This window comes from Anomaloglossus baeobatrachus, chromosome 6 (assembly GCF_048569485.1).
Source record: "Anomaloglossus baeobatrachus isolate aAnoBae1 chromosome 6, aAnoBae1.hap1, whole genome shotgun sequence".
In the NCBI taxonomy this organism is placed as follows: domain Eukaryota; kingdom Metazoa; phylum Chordata; class Amphibia; order Anura; family Aromobatidae; genus Anomaloglossus; species Anomaloglossus baeobatrachus.
The window spans coordinates 545,469,420-545,495,453 of record NC_134358.1 but is presented as its reverse complement, the minus strand read 5'-3'; the positions used below and the strand labels follow the sequence as shown (position 1 = coordinate 545,495,453).

At 43.2% G+C, this 26,034-nt stretch overlaps 1 protein-coding gene across 4 annotated transcripts in view; it reads right to left on the bottom strand.

The window, feature by feature from the left end:
* Nucleotides 1-26,034, bottom strand: part of CDK14 (cyclin dependent kinase 14) — a 629,746-nt gene that overhangs the window by 346,451 nt on the left and 257,261 nt on the right. For all 4 annotated transcript variants that reach the window (XM_075315629.1, XM_075315630.1, XM_075315632.1 and 1 more), the window contains one exon: nt 974-1,068. In XM_075315629.1, coding sequence (XP_075171744.1) covers nt 974-1,068 — 95 coding nt within the window. The remainder of the gene's footprint in view (nt 1-973; nt 1,069-26,034) is intronic.

Sequence of the window (26,034 nt, the reverse complement as noted above, 5' to 3'; positions counted from 1 at the left end):
ATAATAATAAAAAAGAGCCGCATGCAGTTCCTTTTATTTTGATACAGAGCCATAGATGTAAGCTTTATCTGTGCTGGGTATCATAATATGGGGGGACCCTGTGCCAATTTTGTTTATTTTTTTTTTTTAGTTTTACACATTGATAGTCTGCGATTGGTTGTAGTCAAACACTCTGTTACTGTAATGCCTGATAGGAGCCACAGACTCAGACTGGCTGTAAGGGGAATCTAGAGAAAAGCCACTCACAAAGCAGGACCCCAAGAACTCTGCAACCCTTTAACCCCTTTACAGGGGTTTGGAATTACACAGAGCCGCAGAGATCACTACCTGTGGTAGACTGTAGTCCGTGGTCGTCAGGCAGGGTCAAAAACCAGGAGATGCAAAACAGGAACAGAATCGGCAGGCAAGGGCGTAGTGAGGAGTCAAAGCAGGGGTCAAATCCGGAACTGGCAGCAAGGTACAAAAACGACAGGCAGGAGGGTAGTCAAACACAAGCAAGGTCAGTGCACAGGAATCACAATACAAACCGCACATGAGCCAGGAGAACAGTACTATCACTGGCAGTGGTCATGTGACAGGAGGGGGAATAAGAAGGGTGTGGTTTCTTCCCATAGGCTGCAGGTGAATGTTGGCCACTTCAGCCGGGAGAGACACGCCACCTACAGTCAGCCAGTGGTACTGCAAGTTCCAGGGAAACCCAGCCTAGTGGATGAGCAGAGCCTGTGCTACGCAGAGCCACGGGCACCGACTCCTCTCCCATCACCAGCACTATCCATGGTGGGAAACCACGTGGTTGCAGAATTTTACAGTCCGGGTCCGCCCATCACTAATATTAAAAACATTATTTTTTGAGTAAATGACTAATATAAGGAGATAAAAGACGACTATAAACCTATAGAGCCTAAGCTTTTGGAAAAATTAAAATGTTCCGAAAAAATAATTCACAGGCAAGTCCTAATTCAAGAATACTTACTTGCTTTTGCCTTTATAAACGGTTGCGTATGAGCCTTCTCCTAATTTTTCTAGTTTCTCATAAGAGTCAGCCTTCCCAAATTTAGGACTTGTTGGCTAAAAAGAAAAAAAAAAAAAAACAGAAAATATCAAAATCACCAAAACATTCCAGCAGAAGATAACAATATGATTAATGGTACTGGAATGAAAATTATTAGTCAATGTCACCAAACAAAGTCAAGTGCTGGATTAAGCAAAATGACCATTCCCATGCAGTATGAACAAGAATCAGTAATGTGTTTTTTTTTATTATTATATCCATGGAAAAGATGCAAAAGCCCAAATACTGTAAGGAAACATAGCGTAGATTCATGGTCTTGCAATTCTGGCTCTTAATCATTATGGAGAAGAAAGGGTTTTCCATGCAAAGCCTTTCTGGGTCCAGATACTTGCTATTCCTATACATAATTTAACAATTTTTCTCAGTTTTTCAATTTTGTGAAGCATGATCTTGAATTTATTTATTTTTTTTTAAACTAAAAAGTGTAAGTCACCCCATTTTCTATCATCAGTTACAATTGGCCCACACAACATTGAATGATTGCTACTTTTGTTTCCAACACAGAAGTAAATGGAAAACCCATTAAAATTTGTAGATGACCTTTGCCTGGACCCCATCACGGTTCCCAAATAGAGTTCAACCAATATAAAAAATCCTCAACATACCTCTACTGAGAGAAATTTTAAATATATCTGTAGAAACTGAAACTTAAAAGTTCTGGATAGCTTTTGGGAGGCCAACTCAAGGTATTTGTCATAGTTCAAGATCCCCAGTATTCCCATTGCAGAGTTCTACATACATTAATATCTTTTTTTTTTTTTTTTTTTAACCATACCAGAAGACCCAAAAAGGTTCCAACACCAAAAATATTTATTAAAGGGAACCTGTCATCAGGAATTTGGCTTTCAACCTAAACGTTTCCCCCTCTGCAGCTCGTGGGCTGCATTCTAGGAAGGTTTTTGTACTTTTTGTGCCCCTTTTTAAACCAAAATAAACACTTTATAAACTTGTACCTTTCTGTTTGAAAATCTTGTTAATTTTCCATGGGGGCGGGCCGTGTGGCGTCCGTTGCTGTATCTTACGCCGTCCCCCATGCTCCAAATCATGCCTCATAACGCCGCCCACTGCGCCGAGGTCCCGTGCACGCCGGGACACCTAGTGACGTGGTCGCATGCACGAGAGTATGGGCGGCGCTGTGATTGCATCGCAAGTGCGCGCCCATACTCTCGTGTGCGCGCTCTCCCCCACTGCCTCCAGCGTTCTGCGCCGGCCCGACGTCACCTCCTTCCCATCGTACCCTGCAGCAGGAAATAGATGGGAGGAGCGGAGCACAGGAGAAGCAGAGGATCTGAGCGACGTACAGAGGGGAGAGCGCGCACACGAGAGTATGGGCGCGCACTTGCGATGCAATCACAGCGCCGCCCATACTCTCGTGCATGCGACCACGTCACTAGGTGTCCCGGCGTGCACGGGACCTCGGCGCAGTGGGCGGCGTTATGAGGCATGATTTGGAGCATGGGGGACGGCGTAAGATACAGCAACGGACGCCACACGGCCCGCCCCCATGGAAAATTAACAAGATTTTCAAACAGAAAGGTACAAGTTTATAAAGTGTTTATTTTGGTTTAAAAAGGGGCACAAAAAGTACAAAAACCTTCCTAGAATGCAGCCCACGAGCTGCAGAGGGGGAAACGTTTAGGTTGAAAGCCAAATTCCTGATGACAGGTTCCCTTTAAATGACCCACTGCTTATCCAAAGCTCTGAATAATACAAGAGTATGTCCATTAGAACAACCATACCAGACCTACTTGTTATACTGTGACCTCATTCCCACTACGTCAGAAGTAGTCACAAATTAAACAAAAAAAAAAAAAAGATAAAAAGGCACCTACAAAGTGAGCTTTGGATACATTAGGGAAAATGTGTTTATAAGACAAGCTCTCACTTGCTGATACTCTTGAGGGTCAGTTATAGACGTACCGTAGGTATTTTAAAACATTTTTAGAGCCACAAAAAGTGCCTAAACATATGTTAAATGTGGCGCAAGGCATGTATGCCAATTGTATTATGCAAAATTGAGCCAGAATTCAGTTGTATTTTGTATTCTATACCTTCAATATAGCAGGGTGATATAGTTTCAACTTCTGATCAGTGGAGGTCTTTATACTGGGACCCCCGTGTTGCAGAGATTGATAAGGGCTGCAAATCTGCTTTAGTGCTGCATCACCTTCAAAGCAAAACACTCATTCATCCACTGACTTTGTCACTTCTCAGTATATCCTTGGAATATGCCATATTAGCAATTACCATAAGAAAAATCCCTTAAAGCACACCAATTACCAGGATTTTCATATATAACCTAAAGCCAGTGCTATACTGGCACTATCAGGCTGATTCTATACATACCTTTAGTGGTCAACTCGGATGTATAGTTTTTGAAACACAAGCAAGTAAAGTTTGTAAAATTAGCAGCTGTCAAGCTGCCACCAGGGGGAGCCGGAGCTCTGCAGCAGAAGCTACTACACGGAGCAATGAAAAAGAAAAGAACGATCCAGCTGAGTGACCAGGTGATTTATTCAGTGCAGTTCAGACAAGGCATGGTCGTGGTTAACGCGTTTCTGGCTTAACGCCCTTAATCATAACCATCATGGTTATGATTAAGGGCGTTAAGCCAAAAACGCATTAACCACGACCATGCCTTGTCTGAACTGCACTGAATAAATGACCTGGTCACTCAGCTGGATCGTTCTCTTCTTTTTCATTGCTGTGCGGCCGGGGCAGGGCCAGATCCGAGTCTGAGGTGCGGTGAAGTCAGATGTGGGTGAGCTGGATTCCTTTACAAATCACTACACGGAGCAACAAGAACCAGGAAGTGGATACACAGTGTGTACTCGTACACTGCCTTACAGCACAGCTGGGGGCAGAGCTGCGGGGCGTGCGAGGAATGGTCAGGCAGGCCGAGTCAAACACAGTACGGGCAGAAGGAGGACCGGAGGAAAGAGCAGAAGCGGAGTTGAGGTCAGGCCGAGGTCAGAACCAGAGGAAGCAACAGAGTGGGGAGGTAGGAGAGAGGACAGAGGAATGGAGGGATGACTAGGGGACAGAACACAGACAGGGCACGAGGGCACAGGAGCAGACGGATCAGGATAACACTTCCAGGAACATCAATCACAGGCAAAGCAGCGCTAAGCTAATAGCCGGCGCTGGTTCACCGAAGATGTCAGTTTTTAAAGCATCCCAGCTTCGGAAGTGAGGCCCGGGAGAAGGCTCCACCCCCTAGCCATGTGGATGGGGAAGCAAAACCATGATGGCAGCCTTTTGAGTGGCAGCAGCTGCTGATCAGCTGATATCTAAGGTGAGTATTTATAGTGAATGCCACCCCACCTGTCCTCCTCCTCCTAACTTATTTATGCTAATTCTATTACAGAATCATTTTACTGACTAAAAGGACCTGTGATATCATACACATGTGACCAGAAGAAATGGGGTATCATCCAACATAGCTAATACCAGGAAGCAACATTATTTTTCTGTTGGCGGAGGCCCCGCTCCTTCGGGTCACATGGGTATGACCTCAGCACAGGTCTTTCTAGTCAGTTAGCAAAACAATTCTATAATAGAATTAGCATAAATAACAGGGGGAGGATAAACAGGCAGAGGGCGGGAATCCCTATGAATACCCACCCCAGCTATCAGCTGATCGGCAGCTGCTGTCATTCAAAAAGCTGCTCATTTTAGAAATTTTACTTGTGTTTTAAAACCTATACGTCCTAGCTGACAACTAAAGGTATGTGTAGAATCAGCATGATCGTGCCAGTATAGCACTGGCTTTAGGTTATATAGGAAAATCCTGGTAATTGGTGCGCTTTAAGGCTGTATTCAGTGTATGAGTTTACAAAACATGGTGCCACTTTTGTGTATTGGTTTTCATGAACTGCGATGCCAGATTTTATCTAAGACTAAAGCTGTTTATGGAAGGAAGAAGTCTTTGTTCTACACAGTGCTATACCCATCCACAGGTTATCTCTACGGTAGTATTGCAGTTCAGTCTTAGGTTAGGTGCAGACAAAAAAAATTGGACATGTCCAAGGCTCCATAAAATAGCATTGGTCCAAGTGTGATCCAATGTTTTATCTGATTGCAATCATGCCACAAATATGATCATCTGCACCTAGCCTTAGTCAGACCAATGGAGCCAGAGATGTAGCGCAGTTTCCAGCGCCCTCTTTTCACATGGCAGAAGAGTCATTGAGCCACCTGCACAGGGACGTGATCCTTGCTTCGAGTCACTTGTCTGGCTTGATTTGTTAGAAAGCTGAATTGTTTGTTCTTCTTGCCATCAACGGTACTGATAACATCCTTCTTAAGCCCCATATTTTGATCACGTTGATTCTTCTTCTGTCTTGTTCCTTTATCGTTCAGGTTTTACATCCATATATGACTACAGGAAAAACTAGACTATGTACGAGCCGAGACCAGACTATGTACGAGCCGAGACCAGACTATGTACGAGCCGAGACCAGACTATGTACGAGCCGAGACCAGACTATGTACGAGCCGAGACCAGACTATGTACGAGCCGAGACCAGACTATGTACGAGCCGAGACCAGACTATGTACGAGCCGAGACCAGACTATGTACGAGCCGAGACCAGACTATGTACGAGCCGAGACCAGACTATGTACGAGCCGAGACCAGACTATGTACGAGCCGAGACCAGACTATGTACGAGCCGAGACCAGACTATGTACGAGCCGAGACCAGACTATGTACGAGCCGAGACCAGACTATGTACGAGCCGAGACCAGACTATGTACGAGCCGAGACCAGACTACGTACGAGCCGAGACCAGACTATGTACGAGCCGAGACCAAACTATGTACGAGCCGAAACCAAACTATGTACGAGCCGAAACCAAACTATGTACGAGTTGTGTCTTCATCATCCGTGAAATTTTCTTTTATTTAAAAGGACCTTGTTCAGTAACTTCATTGTTGATTTTCCATTGCTTTTCTCCTATTTACTTCTGATGTAATCGTTACATCTTGAGTGCTCTTTGGTCCCAGTAGGTTGAAGTCATTTACAACCTCCAGTTCATTACCATCCATCCCTAATGTGTCCCGGTCGTACCTGGCAGTAGTCAATATCTTTCTTTGTCTTCTTTGTATTTAGTAGGACTCCCAAGTTTGATCTTTCCATCTGGATAATCTGTAATAAGTCCTTCTTTCCATCTACGCTTGTTGCGATCAATGTTGCATTGTCTGCATATTTAAGATTGTTGATTTGTCTAGCAATTAAAATACCAGACCCTAATTTCTTGTAAAAAAAAATTTAGCAGCCCGATCGTTATGATCATATTATCTGACTCGGACAATGTTGGTTCTCTTTGCACTGCTCAACTACCCAAACGGTCAATCCATTCCTACTATTTAGTTTTTTTTACTTTGATACTTTTTTGGTGTTTTTGTTGGACTACTCAGTGCTTCTAAAGCTAATTTATCACTTTTTTTTTCTCCATAATATTCCAAAGTAACCCTAAACTAAAAATTCTCACTGTCTTCCCAACCAGAACAGTAAGTTTAAAGATTTCGCTCAATAAATAGCAGTCACATCAATAAAAAGCACATGCGGTGACTGTGTTACATTACTGTTAATTTAATTGGAGAAAACCCTTGTGTTAAACCTGCTCTCCGGAATAGTTTCATGTTTAATTCATAAAAAAAATTATATAAATATTGCCTCTTGTGTAGAATAAACCTAAAAATAAAATAAAACAAAGACAACCTCGGCATAAACCAAACAAAATATCATAAAAAATAATAAGAGAAAAAAAGAAAAAAATAATAAAAAATAAATGTAAAGCATTAGTAAGTGTATATATAGATTTTTTTTATTTTTTTTTTATTTTCATTGGTATAAAATGATATTGTTCTATCCCCGCGGTGTAATTCATCTTCACAAAGTATCATAACAACACCTGCTACTTTTTCAGGAAACTCTATAGAGACAATAAAAAGGAGCCTTAATGGAAGATTAAATCCAGAACTACCTGACGCCTCTGTGGGGATTATGTGTCTCATGCATTTTTTATTGCCGAAAACAGCTTGAGAATGTCGTTCTTTATCACTACATGTACGTTTTGGGGGAACTTTTTTTTTTCCAATTTTTATTGAAAATCTACCCTGAAAGAACAGTATCCACAGGGGACACTTATTGTTAATTATGTGAAGTGTAAATATTAATTTAAGAGCAATTATTCTCATTTTGTAAGACGTCTTACAGCAAAATGTCACCTTTACAGCTGCTTTAAAGGGTCTGTCATTTTACCCAAATCCTGTAGAAAAGCTTAGTCTTGCTGCTTTCATCATCCACAACACGTTAAAGCTGCTTTTAATGCACCTACCAGTCTGACAGGTCCATAAACTAGCCTGATTATCATGCCAATCACTCTTTATTATGTGGGTGGGCGCTCTATATCAGCAGTGGGCAGGCACAACTGGACAGCAAGAGCAATAAGAAACACCCACCCTTTCTTTCTGCAGAGAGAAAAAGACCTGTCCCCAATTTCATGTAGCAAAACAAAGACCTGCCCCACTTCCTGTGCAGATGCAAAGCCCCGGCCCCATTTCCTGTACAGACTCAAAGGCCTGACCCCCACTTCCTGTACAGAGACAAAGATCTGAACCACTTTCTGTAGCGAGAGAAATACCTGCCCCACCTTTCTCTAGAGACAAGATCCGCCCCACTTCCTCTGCAGAGACAAAGACCTGCCCCCATTTCCTCTACAGAGAGAAAGACCTGCCCCCTCTTCCTGTACTGAAACAAAGACCTGCCCCCACTAAGAGCTACCCCACTTCCTGTGAGACAAAGACCCAGTCCCATTTCCTGTACAGACTCAAAGGCCTGACCCTTAGTTCCTGACAAAGATTTGCCCCACCTTCTGTAGTGAGACAAAGACCTGATCCATCTTTCTCTAGAGAGCCTAGCTCTGCCCCACTTCCTGTAGATAGACAAAGATCTGCCACACTTTCTGCAGTGAGAAAAAGATCTGATTAAGCGCTCTCTAGAAAGCAAAGAGTGCACCACTTCCTGTACAGAGACTTGCCCCATTTCCTATAGAGCAACAAAAAGACCCAACCCCACTTATAACAGAAACAAAGCCCCATCCCCCATTTCATGTAGCAAAAATGATACTCGCCTCCCAATTCCTATAAAGTCAAAGAATCTTTCCCCATTTCCTGTATAGAGTCAAAGACCCACTCCCTATGCAGACACAAAGACCTGCCCCCACCTCCTGTACAGAGACAAAGACCTGCCCCCACTTCCTGTACAGAGACAAAGGCCTGCCCCCACTTCCTGTACAGAGACAAAGGCCTGCCCCCACTTCCTGTACAGAGACAAAGATTGCCCCACTTCCTGTATAGAGACAAAGACCTGCCCCTATTTCCTGTATAGAGAAAAAGACCTGCCCCTATTTCCTGTATAGAGAAAAAGACCTGCCCCTATTTCCTGTATAGAGAAAAAGACCTACCCCTATTTCCTGAACAGAAAAAAGCCCAGCCCCGATGTGTGTGCTGTTTTGGCTCACAGAAAAACAGCTGTCCGTGTAATATAATGCCCTTACATAAGGCAATATTCAGTCTTTTGGGGGGGGGGTGGGGGTGGGGGGGATTTATAAAAGTTGTTTAACTTTTAAAACAAAAAAAAAAACAAAAAAAAAAAATGACATTTTGGAGCACACCATGTTTGCAAGGGAATTTGGCAATTTTTACCCTTTTACTACTTTTTGAAAATTGTACAAAAAAGTGACAAAGTTCAGTGGAAGTGTCGGGGCCAATGGCAGTTTATAAGAATAGAGCAATTTATGTCAATAGCATAAATTACAGCTCAAATCCAGGATTCTGACTACTTGCAGCTACCACTAGGGGGAGCTTGTTGTATAAAGTAGTTTGCACCTTCTAGTGGTGACTAATGGGATTTATATATCAGAAATTTTAGCTCCTGCCTATTTAAATGAGATTTTGTAGAGAATTTTGGAATAATTACAATCTAAATAACTTCTCACCCAACCACTAGATAAGTGATATACGCTAGATTTGTTCAGGGTTATTTCTTCACCTCCCTCACCACCCACCCACCTGTCATCAGCATGGTATGGCATGATGCTTAAGATGTCACAACTGGTAAAATTGTGACACAAGGGGGAAAAAAACCCCCAAAAAAATCAGGTTTGGGAGAGAAACAAAAGATGCTTTATAGTGTGTGAACAGTATCATAGTCTTTAAAAGGGGTATTCAAATCTCACACCTTTATAGCATACCCACTGTAAGTTAGGGGACCTGTCGTATGTTGCTGGCAGCAGTGGGGTAACTAGAGTTTGATGGGCCCCGATGCAAAGTTTGGACCTGGGCCCCCCTCCACGTACACCGACACTTAGGGTAGGGGATAATGACGCTGACACTTGGCTCTTACCCTCAGCATACAGATTTCCCATGATTTGAAATCCCTCTATCAGCACCCAGATTTCCTATGTTCTGATATCCATCTTGTCCTCCGCACCCAGCTTTCCCATATCAGAGCATGGGAAAGCTGGGTGCTGAGAGATGATGTATAGCAGAGCATGGGAAAGCTGGGTGCTGAAAGAAGATGTATAGCAGAGCATGGGAAAGCTGGGTGCTGAAAGAAGATGTATAGCAGAGCATGGGAAAGCAGGGTGCTGAGAGAAGATGTATAGCAGAGCATGGGAAAGCTGGGTGCTGAAAGAAGATGTATAGCAGAGCATGGGAAAGCTGGGTGCTGAAAGAAGATGTATAGCAGAGCATGGGAAAGCTGGGTGCTGAAAGAAGATGTATAGCAGAGCATGGGAAAGCTGGGTGCTGAAAGAAGATGTATAGCAGAGCATGGGAAAGCTGGGTGCTGAGGGAAAGAGCCCTTTTCCCTCAGCACAAAACGTTCCCATCCCATGCTTGTATCTTTGTCCCCCTTGTATATAGTTCTCCATATACTATAATGGCCCCTGCAGACTTCAATGTAGTATAACGGGTCCCACATAACTCTTCATATATTAGAATGCACATCCATAGTTCTCCATGTCTTATAATTCACCGGGCAGTGAAGAAGGGGTCGGAATTTCCATACAAATAAATAGGAATTTTATCCACCTCTCCACTGTCGAGTGGGCAAGACCCGCATCTACTACACATTTATGGCACAACCCGCGGATATAAAATACATGAAGTAGGAATACCCCTTTAAATGCAATCAACTTCTTATTTAACTGAAGTTCCCAGAATCCCCCGGGTAATTACATAAAGTAGCTGAACGGCAGTAAAATAAATTTTGCAGCGTTTGGGAACCGTGTGTTCTCTCCAGAGTGTGATATCTGGATCTGTATACCCCCAGGCTTCCTGCACTTATATTCCTCAGAAATAGATTTACCGAAGGAAGAACTTGGTTTTCTTTTTCCCCACTCTTACTTGCAAAGTTCTACATACATACACACACACACACACACATATTTATTATATATATATATATAATATATATATATATATAATAAATATATATATATATATATTATAAATATATATATATATAATATATATATATAATATATATATATATATATATATATATATATATATATATATATATATATACATATATATATACATACTCACACACACACACACACACACATACATACACAGTACAGACCAAAAGTTTGGACACACCTTCTCATTCCAAGAGTTTTCTTTATTTTCATGAATCTGAAAATTGTAGATTCACATTGAAGGCATCAAAACTATGAATTAACACATGTGGAATGAAATACTTAAAGTGTGAAACAACTGAAAATATGTCATATTCTAGATTCCTCAACGTAGCCACCTTTTGCTTTGATTACTGCTTTGCACACTCTTGGAACTCTCTTGATGAGCTTCAAGAGGTAGTCACCGGAAATGGTTTTCACTTCACAGGTGTGCCCTGTCAGGTGTAATAAGTGGGATTTCTTGCCTTATAAATGGGGTTGGGACCATCAGTTGTGTTGTGCAGAAGTCTGGTGGATACACATCTGATAGTCCTACTGAATAGACTGTTAGAATTTGTATTATGGCAAGAAAAAAGCAGCTAAGTAAAGAAAAACGAGTGGCCATCATTACTTTAAGAAATGAAGATCAGTCAGTCCAAAAAATTGGGAAAACTTTGAAAGTGTCCCCAAGTGCAGTGGCAAAACCCATCAAACGCTACAAAGAAACTGGCTCACATGAGGAGCGCCCCAGGAAAGGAAGACCAAGAGTCACCTCTGCTGCGGAGGATAAGTTCATCCGAGTCACCAGCCTCAGAAATCGCAGGTTAAGAGCAGCTCAGATCAGAGACCAGGTCAATGCCACACAGAGTTCTAGCAGCAGATACATCTCTAGAACAACTGTTAAGAGGAGACTTTGTGCAGCAGGCCTTCATGGTAAAATTGCTGCTAGGAAACCACTGCTAAGGACAGGCAAAACGCAGAAGAGACTTGTTTGGGCTAAAGAACACAAGGGATGGACATTAGACCAGTGGAAATCTGTGCTTTGGTCTGATGAGTCCAAATTTGAGATCTTTGGATTCAACCACCGTGTCTTTGTGCGACGCAGAAAAGGTGAACGGATGGACTCTACATGCCTGGTTCCCACCGTGAAGCATGGAGGAGGAGGTGTGATGGTGTGGGGGGGCTTTGCTGGTGACACTGTTGGGGATTTATTCAAAATTGAAGGCATACAGAACCAGCATGGCTACCACAGCGGCGTGCTATTCCATCTGGTTTGCGTTTTGTTGGACCATCATTTATTTTTCAACAGGACAATGACCCCAAACACACCTCCAGACTGTGTAAGGGCTATTTGACTAAGGCTGCTTTCACACTACGTTTTTTAACATGCGTCATGAAAGTTTTTTTGCTGTAAAAGCGGATCCTGCTTTTACAGCAAAAAAACGCATGCAAACGCATGTGTTATTTTGCAGGATCCTGCCACTGGATGTTTATGGGCAGGCATTGGAGTCATGTGATCGGGAGTGAGGGGAACTGAACGTGCCAGACTGGGAGCCAGCATCTGACACCTGCGCAGGCTCGTAACCAAGATAAACATTGGGTAACTTGCTTGGATACCTGATATTTACCTTGGTTATGAGCGTCTGCACACGTAACCAACGTAAACATTGGGTAACTAAGAAGCGCTTTGCTTAGTTACCCGATATTTACCTTGGTTACGAGTGTCCGCAGCTCTCAGGTGGGGGAGAGAGAGAGACTGATCATGAGAGGCTGGTTTCTGTGCATGCTCAGTAGAGCAAGCAGGATTCTGTTTATCAGCATGGCAGCATTCACATGCGTTTGCGTGCTGTTTAGTCAGGATCCAGCAATTTGCAATATTTGGACACAGCTCAAAAATGCTACAAGTAGAGTTTTTAAAAAATGTTAAAAAACTGCAAGTCGCTGGATCCTCACTATAACGCATGCAAACGCATGTGAATGCATGTTAACGCGAGTCCATTGCAAATGCATTGAAATGAAAACGCATTTGCACTGGATTCTTTTTTGCGTTAAAAAATGTTCAGGACGCATGTTAAAAAAACGTAGTGTGAAAGCAGCCTAAGAAGGAGAGCGATGGGGTGCTACGCCAGATGACCTGGTCTCCACAGTCCCCAGACCTGAACCCAATCGAGATGGTTTGGGGTGAGCTGGACCGCAGAGTGAAGGCAAAATGGTCAACAAGTGCTAAGCATCTCTGGGAACTCCTTCAAGACTGTTGGAAAACCATTTCCGGTGACTATCTCTTGAAGCTCATCAAGAGAATGCCAAGAGTGTGCAAAGCAGTAATCAAAGCAAAAGGAGGCTACTTTGAAGAACCTAGAATATAAGACATATTTTCAGTTGTTTCACACTAAGTATTTCATTCCACGTTTTATTTCATAGTGTGGATGCCTTCAATGTGAATCTACAATTTTCAGAGTCCTGAAAATAAATTAAACTCTTTGAATAAGGTGTGTCCAAACTTTTGGTCCATACGTACATATATATTATACATATACACACACACACACACACACACACACACACACACACACATACACACACATATATATATATGTTGTTGTGTGTAGTTACCAAGTGTTTGTGTAGGGCGCTGTACATGTTCTGGGTGTTGTCTGTGTGTGGCGGGGGTGAGAGCTGTGTTGTTTGTGTGTTGCGTTGTGCTCCATCCCCCATTGCTGTGCACCCCCCATCGTGCTCCATCCCCCATGCTGCAGACCCCCCATCGTGCGCCATCCCCCATGCTGCACACCCCCCATCGTGCGCCATCCCCCATGCTGCACACTCCCCATTGTGCTCCATCCCCCATGCTGCGCATTCCCCATCATGCTCCATCCCCCATGCTGCGCACTCCCCATTGTGCTCCATCCCCCATGCTGTGCACTCCCCATCGTGCATCGGGGGTGCTTTGCTGGTGACACTGTTGGGGATTCATTCAAAATTGAAGGCATACTGAACCAGCATGGCTACCACAGCATCTTGCAGCGGCATGCTATTCCATCCAGTTTGCGTTTAGTTGGATCATCATTTATTTTTCAACAGGACAATGACCCCCAAACACCCCTCCAGGCTGTGTAAGGGCTATTTGACTAAGGAGGAGAGTGATGGGGTGCTACGCCAGATGACCTGGCCTCCACAGTCACCAGACCTGAACCCAATTGAGATGGTTTGGGGTGAGCTGGACCGCAGAGTGAAGGAAAAAGGGCCAACAAGTGCTAAGCATCTCTGGGAACTCCTTCAAGACTGTTGGAAAACCATTTCCGGTGACTACCTCTTGAAGCTCATCAAGAGAATGCCAAGAGTGTGCAAAGTAGTAATCAAAGCAAAAGGTGGCTACTTTGAAGAACCTAGAATATAAGACATATTTTCAGTTGTTTCACACTTTTTTGTGAAATATTTCATACCACGTGTTAATTCATAGTTTTGATGCCTTCAATGTGAATCTACAATTTTCAGAGCCATGAAAATAAAGAAAACTCTTTGAATGAGGTGTGTCCAAACTTTTGGTCTGTACTGTATATATTTCCATGAAAAACAGTGTACAAACGTTTTTGGATTTGATTTATCAAAACTGTGTAATAAAAAGTAAAGATTCCCATTATTCCTGATCTGAACCTGTAGTTAATTCTTGCCGGATCTAATAAGTAAAATCTGGTATAAAGTCCTGGCTATTACAAGGGAAGCAGTCACTGTAAAGTACCCTGAACAATCTAAAGCGGTCGGTAAGAGAGTTTAAACTAGACCGCTAAGAACACTCTACTGTGATTGGTCAGATAGTCCCACAGACTAACAATCCCTCCTGTGACTGGCTGAGAAGCAGATAGAGGGGGCACTACCAACTCCCTCTTACTATTCCCGTTATCCTAATCTCAGCCTATCCAAATTCCGTCCTCACAATCAATGGCCACAACTGTTTTTGTTTTTCTTTTCTGGAGAAGGCTGGTTGGTTTCTTCCAAGATTCCTTATATGAGACCACCTAGATACAACATTACCTCCTGTTCAGTTGCACGAGAGAATGCTCCATTTCCTCAAAACACCACAAAAAAAACCCCAATAGTTCTAGTTATAGGCTTTAAAAATATTAAAAAAAAAATAGTTTAAAGTTTGCCCAATATATAACTTAAGAACTTACAAGCCCTAGAGTGCAGCATAGAATTAAATTCCTAAACTCCTATTTCTGAGGCCGCTGCGGTTGCTGACGATTTGAAAACTTCAACCTTTTTTTTCAACATTTTACCATTTTAACACATTTTAGGCCTTGTCCACTAGCTTTTATTTTTTAGATTGGCTATTGTTTTGTTTGGGGTTTTTTTTTTTTCAAACCTTTTTTTTTTTTCTACTACAATTTAATGGAGTAGTTTACAACTGGAAAACCACTTAAGAGGTTTTCCACTACTAATGTGATTCCTTTCTTTTTTATCCTAAGAGTACTGTCACACTTTAGCGACGCTCCAGCGATCCCACCAGCGATATGACCTGGTCAGGATCGCTGGTGCGTCGCTACATGGTCGCTGGTGAGCTGTCAATCAGGCAGATCTCACCAGCGACCAGTGACCAGCCCCCAGCCAACAGCGACGTGTGGAAGCGATGCTGCGCTTGGTAAGTAAGGTAAATATCAAGTAACCAAGCACTTGGTTACCCGATATTTACCTTGGTTACGAGCGCACACCGCTTAGCGCTGGCTCCCTGCACTCCTAGCCAGAGTACACATCGGGTTAATAAGCAAACCGCTTTGCTTATTTACCCGATGTGTACTCCGGCTACGTGTGCCGGGAGCAGGCACTGGCAGCATGAGAGCGGCGGACACTAGTAATCAAGGTAAATATTGGGTAACCAAGGAAAGGGCTTCCCTTGGTTACCCGATATTTACCTTGGTTACAGCTTACCGCAGGCTGACAGACGCCGGCTCCCTGCTCCCTGCACATTCAGATTGTTGCTCTCTCGCTGTCACACACAGCGATGTGTGCTTCACAGCAGGAGAGCAACGAGCAAAAAATGAACCAGCACTGTGTGTAACGAGCAGCGATCTAACAGCAGGGGCCAGTTTGCTACTCAGTGTCACACAGATCGCTAATGAGGTCACTGGTGCGTCACAAAAACCGTGACTCAGCAGCGATCTCGCTAGCAATCTCGCTATGTGAGAAGTACCCTTAACTTTTCCTAACAAACACTTTCCTAATATATTCTGCTATCTACTCTGCTCCTGTAAGCTTATCTCTAAGAGGTTTGTAAATCCCTCTATTGTTGTTGTAGCTTTGATGCTTCGGCTGCAGACCCAAATTGGACCAACTTAGCAGAGCACATCACTGGTGGAGGCTGAGAGGAGAGTGAAGTGTTATCTAGGCATGCATGCTCAGACTTATCACTCACAGGGAGTCAGGTCACCCCCCCCCCCAGTGATGGCCCCTTCCTAGTTGGTCCAATTCCAGTATCCAGATGGTAAGGATCAAAGCTCCAACAACAGTAAAAGGTACGCCATTTACAAGCCTCTTATAGATAAGCTTACAGGAGTAGAGTAGATAGCACAAGTATATTAGGAAAGTGTTAGTTAGGAAGAGTTAGGATAAAAGAAAGGTAATCACATTACTAGTGAAAAGCCTATAAAGGGTTTCTCCAGTTGTAACTACTCCAATAAATTGTAGTAGAAAAAAAATTAAAGGTTTAAAAAATGAAACAAAACATAAATAGCACATCTTAAAAATTAAAGATTAAAGTTAAACTAGTGGACAAGGGCTAAAAGGTGTTAAAATGGTAAAATCTTGACATGATGGTTTTCAAATTTTTCGAAAAATAAATGTCAACATATGAGCGTCCATCTTGGCAAATATCCTTAGTCATGTTGCAAGATTTCAACATAATCTTACAGGGTGTCTTCCTCCTGGTGGCACTAGATATTTTTCTTTCCTTCCGGGAGAGATAATTTGCAAACTTCTTCCCATAGATCATTGGCAATATGACCCCAAACACTGCAGGTCTTCTTCAGGAAATCCCAAACCCCTTCAACAAATAGAGGTAATTTGGATATTTCTAGTGATAAAACATGGCAGCCCTGTCACCACGTATACGACATGGAACAGGAAAAAAAATTAATTCAGAACGCCATTCCAGTTTTTGCGGATTCCTATGTGGAGTGACGTCCCCGACCATAACAAGGGACCACAGATATGAGATAAAGAGGGGGGAAAAATAGCTGCACTTTCAAAATGTCATATTTGGCCTCTGGCTTCTATCACTATGACATGTCACACGTCACATTAGGATTAGTATACAATGTATTCTGCGCTTCTTTCTTAAAATGTCAGCCCTCGTCTGTTCCTGGGCTGTATATGTCACAAAAAATAAATCATTCTAAATTATAATCCATGACTGTTAAATTGCTAACATTTCCCAGAAAGGCCAATTGTAAATTATGTAGAAAAGAGCAGCAAAATGCTTCACATTTACAGTATTGGAAGGGTAGAAAAAAATAAAAAAAAAATAATAACAGAAAAGTCCCTGTGCCACCCAGGAAAGCTCCAAAAATTACACAGAATAGGCCGTTTTAATGTAAATGTGACTCTATTTAAGCAGGTTTGGGAGACTACTGTCAGGGGTGACAGACAATCCTGTGGTGTCTGGCTATAGAAGGTCACAGTGTTTGGCTGTGCAAACTTCTCCCTGACCTATCATTTCTGCTTAGTTTTCATACCTTCCCTTTAGGACCCTGCGGCATTGTTCATCAGTACTTTCTTTGTCTATATATACCTTCACTTCCAATTACACGGTGCTGGTGATATTTGCTACATCTTTATCAGGTGTTCATTGTTATCAGGTCATCAGTGCAAGCAGACGGCTTGCATAAATGAGGAGAATCTTGGTGGTTGTTGCAGCTTCTCTCCTAAACAACTTGGGAAAAGTTGTTTGTGGTATTCCCTTGTTTGTTATCCCTGTGTGTCCTTTAGCGCCTAGTGGGGTGGATGAAGAGCGCAATCCATCCGCTCCCTACCTAAGGCCCAGATCAGGGTCAGCCAGGGTCAGGTATCAGGTTCCGCACCTATGCACAGAGCTGATCTAGGCTGGTGAGGGAAGCCAGTTGCCAGCAGAAGGTTTGGTCAGGGGTCACCATCTCCCCTTTCCCTAGACGCAGGTTTTTCATTCCCTTCCCTTTTGCCGTTCGCTTAGTACTTCCCCGTATCTAGCGTGACAACTACCCCATGAAAATTGGGACTATTGATACTCTTTAGACCTCATTGACTCAAAGGAAAAAAAAAAAAAAAAGAAGAAGGTCTCAATTCATCATTTGCCTTTTGTTTGATTTCCATCACTTTTTTTGTCTTTTTATACTCGCTGACGTTTATTGCGCCAAATTCATCAAAATGGTTCATGAATTTGGTGCAAAGTAAAAACAAAAAGGGCTTCTTTCCTGTCATAGCCATCTTTTTCAAAATGCCATAAAGATTGAAAATTTTGAAAAAAAAACATGCATAAAATTACAGCAGGGGATGATAGGAGTAAAGTTGCGCCAAATTTTGCAACTTTTTAAAAAGTCACAATTGGTGTATCAGCCGAAAATATCTGAAATCATAAAAAACTCTGGCCACAAAGCAGAAACAAAAAAATTCAGAAGAAAACTCCATATGAATAGATGGGCTCAGTGGGACATTACAGTATTGGATTATGTTGGAACTTTGAGGATTTCTAGAGAATTAATACATTTTTAAAGGAGGGAGTTTGGGGTCGCCTTTATTCAAATAAACTCTACACTTGTCGGGCTAGTAACGAGGGAGATTTCTGACTCCTCTTCATTACTATTGCACAGCTGACATCAACCCCGAAAAATATTACCCCTATTGCCACTGTACAGAGCCGGGCAAAGAGCCAGAATTGGCCCATCTAATTGATGCTCCACTTCTTTAGAGGCTGCAGGCTGCTACGTTTTGGCTGAGAAGGGCCAATAACTGCCCTGCTCTTACCCCCATTTTGCTTCTTTTTGCAGCCTCTTAGCCCTTACCATGATCATTTTACAGTCATTTTACAGCACAAAAGTTCAGGATCCCATTAACTTATATGGGGTTCTGGGTCAAATTCAGGTCCCGAATTGAACTTTTAACCCTAGAACGTGCAAGCAATTCAATCTACCATAGAAAACAAATGACCTAGCATGCCTGCGAGGCCCCAGGTATGCGTTCTAGGGTTAACTAAAGTCCGGATGAACTTGAACTTCCACGAGTCCGCTCATCCCTGGTTATAAAATAAATACAGTCTATATAACAGACCCCTAATCAAATGCATATCAAAAACCTGGCCCCCTAAACAAAAATACTTGCAAACAGTCTTAATGTTGCAAGGGGAAATCCTAAAGCGAAAAAAGGCCATGGTTTTTCAAACACTGCCCAAATCTGGAAATTCTTAGCAGATTTTTTGGCATTTGTAGGACAGAACAGAGCCCCGTATATAGAGACCCTACATTAGGACCAAATTACTAAATACAGACTCCTAAACAAATCTGGACCTAAAAATAAAAAATAGAGATCCCAGACCCCCTAAAGAAACGCATACTCTAGATCTGGCTCTGTAACAATAAAAAAAAAAAAAATATTATACACACACACACACACACACACACACACACACGTATATAGTCATGGACGTAAGTGTTGGTACACTTGAAATTGTTCCAGAAAATGAAGTTTTTCTCACAGATTACTACAATCACACATATTTTTTTTTTACACAGGTGTTTATTTCCTTTGTGAGTATTGGAACACCACAAAAAAAGGTAAAATTAGAGATGTCACACAAAACCCCCAAAATGGACCGTACATAATTGTTGACACCCCTTTGAAATAAATACCTGCAATCAGTCGCCTCCTATAACCGTCCACAAGCTTCCTACTCCTCTCACCTGGAATCTCGGACTCTTCTCTATAAACTGCTCCAGGTCTCTCATATCTGAAGGCGTCTTCTCTTCTCCCAACAGCAATTTTTTTTTTTCCAAAACGTTTTTTATTGATTTTTCAAATTTGTAAAAACATGACAAGTATCATTGCAAAAAAAGAACATTCGTCTGACAAAATGTGACATAGAGGTGGGTGATACCCCAATTTGGAGTTCCATGTTGCTGTTCGATTTAAGATAGTATACAGTAACATTAAACCAAAACAGAGGTAATGAAATATAATATAACATATGCAATACAATTCGTTAAATCTCTGTGTCGTCCCTGAATGATTTCAATTTTGCTAGCGTCCCAACAGCAATTTTAAGATCTCTCCACAGGTGTCAATGGGATTTAGATCCAGATTCATTACTGCCACTTCAGGACTCTTCAGCGCTTTGTTTCGATCCATTTCTGTGGCGTCTTGAAGTGTCTGGGGTCATTGTCCTGCAGGAAGACCCATGACTTAGGATGCACAACCAGATTTCTGACACTGGGCACAACATTGGCACCCAAAATCCTTTGATAATCTTCAGATTTCATAATGTCTTGCACACAGCCATGGCCCCCAATGCCAGAGGCATCAAAACAACCCAAAACATCTGAGCCTCCACCATATTTGACTGTAGGTGCAGTTTTTTTTTGTAATCCTCATTCTGTTTTTGATAAATCGTAGACTGATGTGCTTTACCAAAAAGCTCTGTCTTGGTCTCATCTGTTCACAAGACACTTTCTCAGAAAGACTTTGGTTACTCACGTACATTTTGGCAAACTGCAGTCTTTCTTTTTTATGTTTCCATGTCAGCAGTGGGGTTTTCCCCGAGTCTCCTCCATAGCGTTTTATTTTATTCAGATGTGGACGGATACTTTACTCTGACACAAATGCTTCCTGACCATGCAGGACAGCTTGAGTTTCTTTGAAACTTGATTGGGGCTTAGCCACCATCCGGACTATCCTGTGTTACAACCTTTCTTCAGTTTCTCTCTGCCATACACATCCAGGGAGATTAGCTACAGCGCCATAGGTTGTAAACATCTTGATTATGTTGTACACCATGGACAAAGCAACATCAAGATCTCTGGAGATGAACTTCTAACATTGAGGTTGTTGATATTTTCAACAATTTTGGTTCTCAGGTCCTCAGACAGTTCTCTTCTTTCTGTCCGCCATGCTTAGTGTGGTCTAGAAAGACACACAATGCAAAGAGTCAACTTCTTCCCATTATATCTGATTTCAATTGTTATTTTCATATTGCCCACACCTGTTATTTGCCACAGGTGAGTTTGAACGAGCATCACATGCTTGAAACAAAGTTGTTTAACCACAATTTTGGAAAGGTGCTAACAATTTTGTCCGGCCCATTTTGGGGGTCTTGTGTGAAATTATGTCCAATTTTACTTTTTTTCTCAGTTGTTTTGTGTTGTTCCAGTACATACAAAAGGAATTAAATATGTGTATAACAAAACGTGTGTAATTGCAATAGTTATCTTGGAGAAATACTGCATTTTCTTGAACAATTTCAAGGGTGCCAACACTTTTAGCCATGGCTGCACATGACCACAGACAGCCTTAAAAATTCAGACCCCTCCTATTTATAGACCCCAGAACGCCAATTCAAACTTTAGACAAGTCCCTTCTTTTATATACAGACCTACATACACCTCCTCCAGCTTATTTACAGATGTCAAACCCCTTGTTAACAGAGCCCATACAAGACCCTTTCTTCATTCTGCAAGGACCACATAGGAAGGAGGCAAAAAAGAAATGTCTGTGACGGTTTGATAAGTGAAGCCTATGGACGATCACAATTACATGACTTGGCCGCGGCATTGTGGAATATCATCGGCTGCGCTTTGCTTTCCATTGATTACAAGTAATTTCAGTGTGAAAATTGCACAAATTACCGTAAATCATGGATTTTTTTCTTTATCGTTTCCGGATTTTGCATGAAAATTGTGATGAAATTGTACAATTTTCCAAAATAGCACTGAATATAGTAAAATTTCCTGTAGGTTATTACACCTCCCGCTGTGCCCAGGTCTCAGATCCTCTGCGAATGCATCAGCATAAATTATATAGAGTGGGTCTATCCTACATAAAAATGCCATAATCCAGCCTTATATTCTGTTACTGCAACAAAAACTGATAGAACGCTATTCACAGACTCACAATTCAGTAAATATTGCTGCAAAGCCTGTGCAGCGCCATTGAGGAGCTCATAAGGCTAAAAAGATGGAATCCGCTAAAAAAAAAAGAAAAAAAAAAAAAAAAAAAAAAAAAGGAGGTCAAAAGGACTCCAAAGCTTAACTTCTTTGCTGCACAGACCATTTTCATTTCTATGTAAGGTTGAACTATATGGACCTAGGTCTTTTTTCAACCTAAGTCACTATGTAGGTTTCCTCTGCTCCTTATAAGAGCCATAACTTTTTTTATTTATTTTTTTTTGGTGTTATAGGTTTAATTGACACCATCCACTTTACCGAGGTTTGGAAGTGGAAACACAGCAGCACAACAGTGGGCGCTGATCGGCTGCAGGGCTCATGGGCCATAAAAATGTCACGTCAGCCTCGGGAGACCTGGCGCTGACATCACTGGAATAGGGCTTGTATGGGAGGGGAGTGTCAGATGTTTTTAGATTACCAAAGGGAATGTAGTATTTAATTAGGGGTTGCCTGAGTAGTGGACAATCCTTTGACGGTTCAGAAAGAAAATTTCGTTTTCTTGTGTGTTCGCTTAGAAATAAGGAATTAATGTTTGATCACAACTCTGGGATTACAGTTTTCTCCAACCTTGGCAGCTACAGCCAATGCAGAGCTGCGCATGTTCGGCCGGGCAGAGCTGCGCATGTACGGTAGGCAGGCAAGGCAAAGCCAGCCGCATATGTACGCTATGCAGGCAAGGCAGGGCAGCGCATGTATGGTAGGCAGGCAAGGCAGAGCTGCGCATGTACAGCAGGCAGGCCGGTCAGGGCCGCGCATGTACGGCAGGGGCAGGGCCACGCATGTACGGCAGGGGCAGGGCCACGCATGTACGGCAGGGGCACAGTTGCGCTCAGCTACTGTGAAGCCCCGCATGTGCAGTGTCGGTGCATTACCTTCAGGGACTCCACTCGGCTGGATCTTGTCACTGGTAGGGAAATCTTCTGTTTTGATTGTCGTGACGCCACTCTCAGAATTGCGGTCAGTGGGGACCGCCACTGCAGATTAAGGGATGCCTGGGGCTGATGGTGGGTGCAGTCGGTTGTAATGGCCTCCTGAGAGTGAGGCAAGCCCCAGGGCCCTGTGTAGGTGCGTAGAACCACAAGGCGCAGAATAACTCCACACAAGCTAAATGTCCTTCAGGGGTTTTACTCACAGTTGATGGCAGGGTGAGTAACCCGGGCGTAGCTGGGATGAACCAGGCTGGAACCAGGTATCCTTCAGGCTGACTTCTGATGGTGACTACCAACTCGCCTTCCTTAGCCCTTGGTGGTTTGGGGTAACCCCGACTTTTAGTCCCTATGGGGGTCACCCAGGGAAGTTGCTGAAGCCTCTCTCCCCTTCGTTTGCCGTTTGCTTGTTGCCTGGGCCAGATCACTCCAGCTGCTTGCCTCCTGTGAACTATGGGCCCTAACTGTGGCTACGTGGCTGCGGCTTTTAGGTGTTGTGGTGTGGGCTTTGAGGGCCCCACACCGGCAGGTTTAGCAAGGAAAGGTGGATCTATCCCCGCTCCGGGATCTGCCGCCCGTTTGGGCCTGGTACTCCCTAGCAGTCTCCTTACTTCCCACTCCGTGCTCTCTCTTTAGCTGAGATGGATTTCGGGTAGCACTCCTAGGTGACCGTTCTCCCCCGTCGGTAGCCACTGCGCGGGCGCTGTCAGACTGCAACAGCCCCAGGGGTAGGGGTCAGCTCCTCTTGGAGCTCCCTGGACTCTGCCCTGAACCGGCTCACTGCTCCTCCTCTCCTGTTCTTGCCTACGCCACCTAGCAACCAGGCTCTCTTACCACACCCCTTGAGAGGAGATGGAGGCTTTTGGCCCCCTCCACTATTCCAGTGAAGGTGAAGGCTTTTCCCCCTCCTGGGATCCCCAGGGGTCCTCTCATAGGTACATGTGTGAGACCTGATCACTATGCGCCTGTGTAGTCACACCTCGGTCAGCCTTCTGGATTACCTGTATTGTACTGTCCCCAGCATGGGTGCAGTACTCAGTGGTGCCTGACCAGGTCAGGGGCGCCACACTACATCATAGCAAAAATGAAATGATAATGTAATAGTGGACTGAAGTCCATGATGTTCCTTATGGATCAGCAAGTGCTTCAGCTCCAACCCCAGGAACACCCCTTAACAGCCTAAAAATGCATCTTTTTATGTAAATATTTATAAAGCGTGCTCTACACAGTGCGATCTCGCTAGCGAGATCGCAAGAGATCGTACCTGCCCCCGTCGGTTGTGCGACACGGGCAAATCGCTGCCCGTGCCGCACAACCTTGCTTAACCCCGTCACACGGACTTACCTACCCTGCGACGTCGCTCTGGCCGGCGAACCGCCTCCTTTCTAAGGGGGCGGTTCGTGCGGCGTCACAGCGACGTCACACAGCAGGCAGCCAATAGAAGCGGAGGGGTGGAGATGAGCGGCCGGAACATGCCGCCCACCTCCTCCTTCCGCATTGCTGATGGACGCAGGTAAGGAGATGTTTGTCATTCCTGCGGTGTCACACACAGCGATGTGTGCTGCCGCAGGAACGAAGAACAACATCGTTAATAAGATGAAAACGATCTTTTGTTTCAGGACGACCTCTCCGCGGCAAACTATTTTGACCGCTTTTGCGATCGTTTAAGGTCGCTCATAAGTGTCACACACTGCAATATTGTTAATGATGCCGGATGTGCGTCACAAACACCGTGACCCCGACGATAATTCATTAACGCTATCGCAGCGTGTAAAGCCCCCTTAAGTCTTGCCTCTGTAGAAACTGCTACATCGTACACTTTTATGGAATTCATGATTGTTTGCAGTTATACTCTTGACTTATTGGACAAGAGGGATCACAAGACCAGCTGCTTTAAATATCTCTTTTGTAATTATTCTTTAAAACAATCAGGAAACAACATTATTTAAATAAGGGCTATTTTTTATTGTAAACATTAAAAAAAAATGTTTATAGTCTGTAGCTTATTCAGCCCACTCATCAGCTTTGCTGTACAGACTCTGTCAGAATAATTCCTCTCAGTTTCATTAGAGTTTGTACAATCTAATTTGTTATTTACGTGACAAAACTACATTTAAAGATTACAAAATATTGCAATTTTTCACACAGTGTCCACGAATGTAATCACAGTAGGATAAAGACCTAGTTTAATCAGCATCCTTGTCAACTTTGCTGTACAGACTTGGACAGAATAATTCTTCCCAGTTTCATAAGAGGGTGAGCAATCTAATTATTTTTAGGTAGCATTTAAAAATCATGGCTATATTGCAGTTTTCATACTCACCTTAAGTAATCATGGTAGGTAGATATTTCCTAGTTCATTCTAATAATAATATAGTTAATTTATCGCGCCAACATATTCCACAGTGGTTTACAATTAAGAGGAATCTTGTACAGACAATAAAAACAAAACAAAGTAGCACATAATTCAACAGTTACAGAAGGAGTGAGGGCGCTGCTCGCATGCTTACAATCTATGGTATTCTGTACACTTGTCAGCTTTGCTGTACAGACTGTGGTGAATAAGCAGAGTCATTTCATTAGAGTCTGTGTAATCTAATTACAGCTCTGTTGTACAGCTGAAGTGTAACGCCTGCCTGGAATCAGACTCAGATTGGCTGTAACGGAGAGGCTAGAGCAGTGGTTTCCAAACTCCAGTCCTCACGGCCCCAAATAGGTCATGTTTTCAGGATTTCTTTAATATAGCACAGGTGATGCCTTGATAATGATTCCATCACCTGTTCAATAGTAAGGAAATCCTGAAAACATGACTTGTTGGAGCCAATGAGGACTGGAGTTTGGGAAACACTGGGCTAGAGGAAAGCCACTTACAAAGCAGGACCCCGAGAACCCTGAAACCCTTTAACCCCTGTACAGGGATTTGGAATTACACAGGGTCCCGGAGATCACTACCTATGGTAGGCTGCAGTCCAATGAGAGTAGTAGTTCGGCAGGGTCAAACCAGGAATTGCAGAACAGGGATAAAATCATGTAGGCAAGGACGTAATCAGAAAACCACGCAGAGGTCAAATCCGGATCGGGTAGCAAAGTACAAAAACGGCAGGCAGGAGGGTAGTCAGAGAACAGGCAGAAGTCAAAACATAGGAATTACAATACAGAACAGGGCGGGACAGGAACCAGGAATTCAGAACTCTCTCTGGAAGGAAGCAGCAGATAGGAGGGTAAATTAAAAGGGTGTGGTGTCTTCCCATTGGCTATAGCTGAATAATGGTAACTTGAGCTGGAAGACACACACCACCTACAGTCAGCCAGTGGTACTGCAGGTCCCAGGGAAACCCAGCCTAGTGGATGAGCGGAGCCTGCGCCCACCAGAGCCACTGGCA